Source organism: Nesoenas mayeri (assembly GCF_963082525.1).
Source record: "Nesoenas mayeri genome assembly, chromosome: 1".
NCBI classification, from domain to species: Eukaryota; Metazoa; Chordata; class Aves; order Columbiformes; family Columbidae; genus Nesoenas; species Nesoenas mayeri.
This window is the reverse complement of record NC_137541.1, coordinates 201,533,342-201,542,058: the sequence shown is the minus strand read 5'-3', so window position 1 is coordinate 201,542,058 and position 8,717 is coordinate 201,533,342. Positions and strand designations below refer to the sequence as shown.

Genomic DNA, 8,717 nt, shown 5'->3' with positions numbered 1-8,717 from the left:
AGTTTTTTGCTTGGAAATCACATTACAGAAGGGACTCATGCCTTATTGGCACACAGAATTTTTTAAGTTGTTGGGAACACAGCTGATCATATCTAACTTATTGGGTGGGAAAATGCACCTTTTCTTTGCTCTGAGGAACTGCTCTGTAGTCTCCTTTCCATCCCCACTGTTCTGATAGCATTAATTTTAACAGTCACTGAAGGAACACAGCCTTTTACCCAGCAGTAGCCAAGGTGTCACAGGCAGCTCTTCACTGGGCAGGTGGTCAATCTGCTGCTCATAAACTCAGAGAAGCAGTTTCATTCTCTCTAGATAATTTTTTTTTTGGTCAGTTCTGTAGGTTTGTTCAAGATATTCAGTGGTGGGTGTTGATTAGGGGTATGTGATCCAAGGGTCTTCATCTTTCTGCTTCTTTTTAATCTCTTCTGAGGGAGGGTCTGCCAAGGTGAGGTGATACTGAAGGGTTTTGGATGCCACATACAGCTCCGGAAGAGACAGGAGGAGGAGAATGCCTTTCCCAGGTACCTTAGCAGCACGTGGTTGGCAGCAATAGTGATGACAGACACCCCAAAAAGGGGCAAAGTGCATTCCCAGCAGTTCCAATACCCTGCCACCTCTTTTCCTCTCCCTCTCCCCTTTCTCTCCCTCTCCTTTCACCAGGCTCACAGCCAGACAGGGCACCTAACACCTTCTTTGGGGCGATGAATCTGACTTTGCAGCATCCACCCTGGCAGCCCCGTGAAGATTTCTGGCTGCGTCAGCCAAAATTCCTGCCGGGGACTGTGCTGCAATGCAGCACTCCACACCCCCGCCGGTGCTGAGCCCCAGCCTGAGCAGCCGGTGCTGCTCAGCTCCTGCCATGGGCTTCCCTCTTCCTCCTCCTCCTCCTCCCGGCCAGCCCTGGTGATTCCAGGTTGCTCGGCGTTATCTCCCGCGGGCACTTGGCATCCGCAGCGTGTGTCAGCGCAGCCGGGCGCACGTTCAGATTCACAACACGCTGCCGGCAGAAAGCGCTGGCTCCCCGAAGGGATCGGCTGTGGTTTCGTGTTTCATTTCCCTCGCACGCTACACCCGAATTCCAGACGCTTTCTGGCTCGGCTGCAGGGTGGACTCGGAGCACAGGTCCTTTGCCGTACCCAGCGGAGGCAGACGGGGCTTCCCTCAGCTCCGGGGAGTGGACCATGAAGACGTCAATTGTATTTTTGCTTTGCATCTCAGTTTTCCCAGGCTTTTCCCAGGGCAGGGTTGTTGGAGAGGATGAAATTGGTTTTGCTGAGTGTAACGTGTTTTTCCCGGGACAAGTCCCACCTGAAGGATTTACGGAGCCGTTCCATGTGAAAATCTGCCAGCAGTACAACAAAGAGCCACGCTTTGCAACCCTCTACAGCACTAAGGACAAAATCCCTCTTTATTCAGCTTTTAAGTATACAAAGCCAGCCCAAAATGAGGAGGAGAACTGGCTGGTCGAACCGCAGGTAAGTCAGCTTTTCCTTCACTGTAAAGCAAATGTTCCCGGAGAACATTTCCCCTGGGGTGAAGCTGGTGATAAGATTTTGCAAAGGAGGCAGGAGCTCTGCTTGTTGAACTTACTCTGATATTAATTTAAAGCGAGCAGAATTTATTTTTGTGCTTGGAACTGAGCAGACAAATAGTTCCTTGTCCCATGGGGCATTTAAGGAAAGCTGGGAAGGGAAAGTAATTTTTTACACCAGCTGACGGGTCTGTCCAGCCGAGTCCGCTCCCACAGGAAGGGAGCAGCGCTGGTGGGCAGCAGGGTCAAACATCGCAGTGTCAAGTTTAAGTTTGTTCTGTTGCAATCGGGATTGCAGTGTTGATAAGAGCCCTTTAGCTTCACTGCACAGGGATAAAACATCCATTTGCGGTTCACCAAGTTGACGCTGCAGCTTTTTGTTGTGTTGCTGTGGTGCAGATGCCAATAGGGAAATGAGTTGTTGTGTCCAGAAGCCTGCAGGCTTCAGTTGGGTTAAAAGTGTGCAGGATAAAATTAATTTCTCCAGCGCCTCAGTGGTCTTTGTCTCCCCTGACACTTGGCATGTTTAAACAAGTCCGTAAGGTTGTTAAATTTAAAGAAAATCCTTTAAAAATGGAAATTGCTGGTGCCCTAGGAGAACATATACGCATGACCTCTTCTTTTTTTGCTGTGTTTCTGGTTTTTCAGCAGTGATCATGGGGAATTTTGTAGCAAACATCAAGCTACCCCCACCTATTGAGCTCAGGACAGGTTGGCAGTGTGCAAGGTGCTTGGTCAGGGCAGAACAGCTGCAGAGTCAGAACAGCCTGTTGGGAGTGGGGCCCTAGGGTGCTGGACATTGCCAGAATCAGAGCTCACCTCTGTCCCAGCGGAATGGCTGCTGAGCTGATTGTCCTCATGGGGGGGTGATGAGATACTGAGGCCACGAGGTCACAGGCAGTGAAGACAGGAGATCCTGCATCCCTGTCTTCACCCTGCTCTCTTGGCTGGGTTTGGAGTTGCAGGAGGTCCCAAGGGCCTTTTGATCTGCTCTCCTTCCACTTCCCAGATGGCTGTGGGAGGTGTCTGCTTGCCCTTTCAAAACAGAGAGATGCTTTTTGCAAACTCTCCCATTGTGGAATTGAGGAAGGGTGATGAATTTTTAAAGCACAAATAGGACCAAAACAAGTGAGGCAGCCAGGCAAAGCGGCAGAGATAAGATCCCATTTGCCTTGGCCACTGACACCCTTCATCATCTCCAGCCCCCATATCTCCTCCTGTTCCTCATGGTCTGACTCTCCAGACCTGCCCAGGCTGTCTTGAAAACTGTTCCTGCTGTGGAGCAGTGGGCATCGCTCCAGCTGGCTTTCCTGCCCTCTCTGCCCCATCCCTCTTCACCCCTCATTTTGTTATACAGAATCACAGAACCACAGAATGGTTGTGGTTGCAAGGGACCTCTGGAGATCATCTAGTCCAACCCACTTGCTAAATCAGGTTCACCAGAGCAGATCACACAGGAATGTGTCCAGGCGGGTTCTGAGTGTCTCCAGAGAAGGAGACTCCACAGCCTCTCTGGGCAGCCTGTTCCAGTGCTAATCATCCCCGCCAGCACTCCAGAGCCTCAAACCTTGTGTATCTTGCCACTAAAACTTACTGCAGCCCTAGAGGTAATTGGCCAGGTGCTACCTTTAGTTGATCCAGCTTCTTCAGAGCATCCCCATGGGTTACTGTGGGTCTGTTCTTAGTTTACACTAATGGGTCCCCTTCACCCATTGCTGAAATGCAGGTGTCTCGGAGGTGGGAGGAAGCAGCTCTGTGGTTCACTGGAGGAATGTCAGTCTGAGACAGAAAACTACTAGCAAAAAAAAAATAAAAAGAACAGAAGAATCTGTAAGGGGAAGAAATCAGGACTATGAAAAGTTCCTATGACTCAAGAAATAAGCACATACACCTCTCTCAGGTACTGCCTGGGAGGTGAAAGTCAGGAAGAGACTTCATACCCATTGTGTGTGTTCCTTTCAAGGATAAGGGCAGTTGGTTAGGAAGGTCAGATGGCTGCTGAGGGGAACCCTTAGCCACACCTGCTCTGCAGCATAGCCCCATGAGGTTATATTGCCTGTTTTCTGGGTAATTTCCTTGCCGAGACAGGGACAGCTGGGTATGAGCTGGCTCAGCTGCACAGTGGCGTGTGCTTATGCCTATGTGCATGCACGTGTTGATGCAGAAGCGCTGCAAGCAGAAAGAATTTGCTGTAAAAACACACTCGGCACCCTGGTGAGGGCCTCGGGGCTGTCACATGCTTTTCTGTGTGTGTGTAATGATGTAAGTGGTGAGGGTATGGTCTCACTCCCTGCATGCCTACCTCCTCAGGAATGCCTGCCCAAGAAACAAACGCCAAATGTAGCACAGAGGCAGTAATTGGGTGAGAAGTGTGAGGAATGTCAGTGCCACCGCCGCCCGATTGACAGCTGGAAACAGCAAATTAATTCAGCAATTAGTGAAAAATTAGAGAGCAGGAAGGGTAGGCTGATGAGCAGGGTACCGATGGGACTCCCCCAGGCTCAGGTCTGAAAACCTGCTCTGCCACAAATTTCCTATGGATTGAGAGCAAGTCACTTAGGTGGCTTTTACCTTGTCTTGTTTCAGTTGTCTGAAAACCTATGGTCTTGACTCTTTCTGTGGCTTAGAGAGAGATGGAAAACTCTGGAATTGCTTTTTCTGTCCTAACATATGGGGGGCTGGATGAATCACTGTGTGTTTTCCTTTGGTTGATGACTCCCACCAGCCAGATGACCAAGGTGGGCTTTGCATCACCCAGCTATAGTGTAGTCACCTCTGAGCTACTCTTGCCACCTCTCTTGGTAAACAATCAGGAGAAACAGGTACATCTAGAGCCTCTCGTGTGAACATCCTACAACAGAAGCCTTGGCGTAAGGTGCACTGTGCCTCCTCCCTGAGAAATGAGTCCCACGCCAAGGCTGGATGAAATATTTCCACTGCAACCAAAGGCGTGAGCCTGTCTGAGGCAGTAGTGAGGGGAGTGGGATGCTGAAGTTTGTCTGGGATCTCAAGTACTGGGGTGGGGAAGGTGGGATATAACAGTGTCCTACTTCGGTAAATGACCAAACCTGATGGAAGCTGCTTGCCCCTCTTGCTTGCAACACATCAATATTGTTAGGTGCTCACATCCATACAGGTGTTCAGATGCACAATTTATTTTTAAACCCCCATCCTATGAATGAGGTGTTTACCTGCCTGCTTGGATCTTGCCCGTGGCTGTTCCAGATTATTTGGACTGGTGGCTTCATGGCTGACTCCATGAACGCAGATTTGCTTTGATGGTGACACAGACCAAAAGCTTTCTGAAGCAGTGAGGAAGGGTACCTTGCAATGCAGATTAGATGCAGTGCTGGAGCCAGCTTGCCTTTGGGGCTGAGCTGGAGGAGGCATGAAAACCTCAGTTACACATGAGTTATTACAAACCATAATATGAGTTATTATAAGCATAGCTCCATGATGTCAGAGCCTTACGCATGGACAGCACACAGACGCATTTTTGTCATGTTCTGTTTTAATTGCACCTAAACAATCATAATGGTATGTGCAAAAGCCTGCCGCTGAACAGGTAACCCGAGATGTATTTTCTTGATAGGCACCTCCAGGTTTGCATGCATCAGCTCATAAACAGAGACAATTAAATTTATACCATCTGCTTCAGGCAGGCTGGGAATCTCTAACAGGAGGAAGAGCTGACCCATCTCGGGTCTACATGTCATCATGGTACCACACCTCAGTCCCCCTCCACTGTCTCCTTTTGTCCAGAAGGCAGCAGGGTCCTGAGACAGAAAGGGGCTGCAGCAGCACCATGGGGGCGAGAAGGGATGAGCATCCCTGCAAGGGTGTCAGGCTCCAAGGGGCCAGAGCACGGGGGGCAGTGCCCAGGCACAGCCTTGCACCCGTGCCCGCTCCTCTCTCAACGCACTGCGGGATTAAACACACCAGGTGCATCCTGTGTCCCAGCACCCTCGTCTCATCAGGACAGGGAGAATGGGTTGGGGAGGCAGGAAGGGACAGTGGTTTTGTGGAATGTAGAATGTTCGGCCTCATCAGCCAGCTGCAGCCCATGAGCTCGGGGTGACTGAGCAAGAGGAGCAGAATTAGTGCAGGATAAGCTTTTTTTAACCGGTGCATTTAGAAAAAGCTATGACTTGTGCATCGGCACTGTGACCCTTCCAGTCCTGAAGTAAGAAGCATCAGATGCTTCCAAATGAAGTGCAAGAAACCTCCTAGCAGGAGATGGAGGTAGTGCAGCCCTCTGCAGCGGCCAGCGCTGGCACTGTGACCAGCCCTGGTGCAGATGGAGCTTGAGCCTGGACCGCAGGGACTGGGGCGATGCAGGAGGCCAGCCAGAGCTCAGTCCTGTTCCCGGGTGATGGAGAGCTGCTGACAGGGGCTGGCGCTGGCCCTTCCACCCTGGCTCTCGGCAAAAGCTGCTGCAGAGCTGCAAGGAGGTGATGCGGCACTAAGAGGATGAAAACTCTGGGTGAGGTTGCAAGGACAGACATGGCCATCTGTTTGTCAAGTGCATTGCAGGATGGCCAAGGGTGACTGGGGAGTGATTCAAGGTAGAAGATGAATTGTCTGCCCATAAGTGTCTCCAGAGTGCATATTATATGGTGCAGTAAACAGCCTATAGGCCAGGAGCATGATTAACTGGGCCACCACAGTGCTGGGAGCTGAGGCCACAGCCCCTGAAACAAAGACTACAAGAGGCAGCGACTGCCAGACACCGTCTGCCACCCCCAAGCTTCTACCAACACGCTCACCCTCTAATTTAGGGAAGAAAATGACAACGTGGCGCACCCCCGGGAGCGGCTGCCGGCAGTGTCAATAGGAGAGATTAAGAAGCAGACAGAGCTGTGGCCACCAGTGAAAGACCTGAGCACGCCCTGTCATTTGGTGCTCCTGCTCCCACTGCTGGTTACCTCCCATGCACGGCTCTGTGCGGGACTCCAGACCAAATTACTGCTGCAGCAATTGCTGCCTCTGGCTCTGCTGCACAGGAGTGGCAGACACAGCAGGTAGCACAGATTCCATCAAGGACCTGCGGTGACGGTGTCCTTACCCGTGTTACTCCGGGAGGTGTGCAGTCACGAAGGATGAGATTCTGACTTAATGACGTGATGTTCCAAGTATTAATGACAAGCCCTGGGATCTCACTGCCATGTCTGTGTTCAAGGCAGGCAAGTTCAGCTCACCTGATGTGGTGCCCGGCTTCATTCTGGGTTCTTACACTATTAGTGGTAGGAAGTAAATGCCTTCTCTAGGCATCTTATATACTGTGCTTTGTTTTGTTCTTTTTCTTCATGGCTTGAATTTGATAGTTCAGAGGGACAGACTTAAGGTGCTACAGTAGGTGCTTAAATGAACTGGAAGTACCATCACCATAGGAGGTGAGAACATGGGCCTAAATCAAGCCATCTATTGGTCTTCAATATATCTTCTAGAAAGAAAACCACACATTAGCAGCTTGGTGCAGGATGGCTGGTGGGCTTCTGGAGGCTGTGTTGTGTTGTGAACCAGACTGGAGAGATGCAAGCATCCCTTGCAGCCTAAACCTATGTGTTTGGCAAGGCGGCTAAGCAGAGCTTAGGCTCCTCTGAAGCACTGCAAGGAAAATAAGGAGGGAGCGCAGGATGAGGTCTGAGGCACAGCATGTAGTAGTGGTCATAATGGAAAACATACTTCAAGGCCCATTTTACATGTTGCTCTAGGAAGTCAAATTGCATCCGGTAACTTTGCTCTCTACTCTTTCAGATAGATGATCCAGAAAATGACCTGCATGAGATGGTGCATGAAGCTGATGTCGCTGGCACTGTGGCCAACCTTGGTGCAAACCAAGCTCTGACCTCAGATTACGTGGGCTCCGGTTATGAGCGAGGGCTGCTCAATCCCAGCTCACTCAATGAGGAGGATTTCCAGACGGCCACTTACACACTCACGAATGCCGTTCCTCTGAGCCCATCTCTGAGCAAGAGCTGGCACAGAGACATTGGGAGGGTAGTGGAGCAAGCGCTGGTCCCTCACTGCTCCAAGAAGGATCATCTGTATCTCCTTGCAGGCGCGATTCCTTCCAGCACCCGAGTTAAAAGCAAGGTGTCCGTGCCAGAGACCCTGTGGCTGGCAGCCTGCTGTGACGCTCCGCAGGGGTGGTCCCTGGGGCTAGTGAAAAAAGTGAATGATGAAAACAGCTTGGTGGACCTCACAGTGGGAGAGCTGGAGAAGCAGCTTCTCACAGGAGTTCAGTTGTTCAAGGGAAGCTGTGGGGAAGACAACCAAAGCCCGGAGAAAACAGAAGCAATACTTGAAGCTGTCAGTCAGATCCGCTCTGGAGAGCAAGTAGGAACAAGTGATAACCAGGAGGCCAAAGACAGCGGCTTGGTGAGAAAAGTGGCTGGTATCATTGCTACCCCTTTCATCAAACTTCTGGAACTCCTCATCTACGTGTTCGTGGAGCTGGTGAAATTCGTGTTTTATTTTCTGTGGCTTGTTATCAAGTGGACTGGTGCTACAGTCCTGGATGGGGTCTACAGCCTGTGGAAAGGGGTGGTGTCCTACCTTAAAGCCATCAGCATGGTGCTCATCAGCATCCCCTATGATGTGGGGAGGGTCATCGTGAACATCTTCCTGGGCTTCCTGCAAATTGTTCAAGATGTGGTGACCCTCACCTGCAAGATCCTGAGCATCCCTGTGGGGTTTGTCCTTCACCTCGCTGCTTTCCCTTACCAGTCCATCTGTGCCATTCCCTCCGTCCTCAAAGACATAGCCACCGGCATCGGGGGAACCTTCTCACTGGTCATCGATGCCACAGCCACCCTTCTGCATGGCTTTTGTTACCTGGCTGGTCACATACTCAAACGATTTGTCCCTAAAATCTCCTCTGATGACTGACAGGGATGGATACCAAGGCTGCAAAGACACAGAGAGAAGGAAGAGCGGGACAATGCTTTAAGATATGTGGCCAAATGCTGTTAATTTTGTTCTGGTATTTATTGTAGTGACATAATTAATAATGAACCAACTGGGGAGTAACAGAGAAGGCCAAGGTGATGTCGCTGGGGAATGCCACCATTGTAACTCAAGTTCGGTCTGTTGTAAAGTGTCTGGGTTTCATCAGTGCAGGCCACAAAGTTTCTATGATTTTCCGGTGTCAACATGCTTCCTCTGGGAGACACATGCTAAATGC

At 50.6% G+C, this 8,717-nt stretch overlaps 1 protein-coding gene across 1 annotated transcript; it reads left to right on the top strand.

The window, feature by feature from the left end:
* Positions 1 to 1,181: 1,181 nt before the first annotated feature.
* On the top strand, positions 1,182 to 8,422 carry ENDOD1 (endonuclease domain containing 1; the record flags this gene model as incomplete). The annotated part of the gene is made up of 2 exons (XM_080359750.1): positions 1,182 to 1,475; positions 7,289 to 8,422. 2 exons carry the CDS (start codon positions 1,182 to 1,184, stop codon positions 8,420 to 8,422), a joined length of 1,428 nt encoding a protein of 475 aa, XP_080215876.1.
* Positions 8,423 to 8,717: the final 295 nt, after the last annotated feature.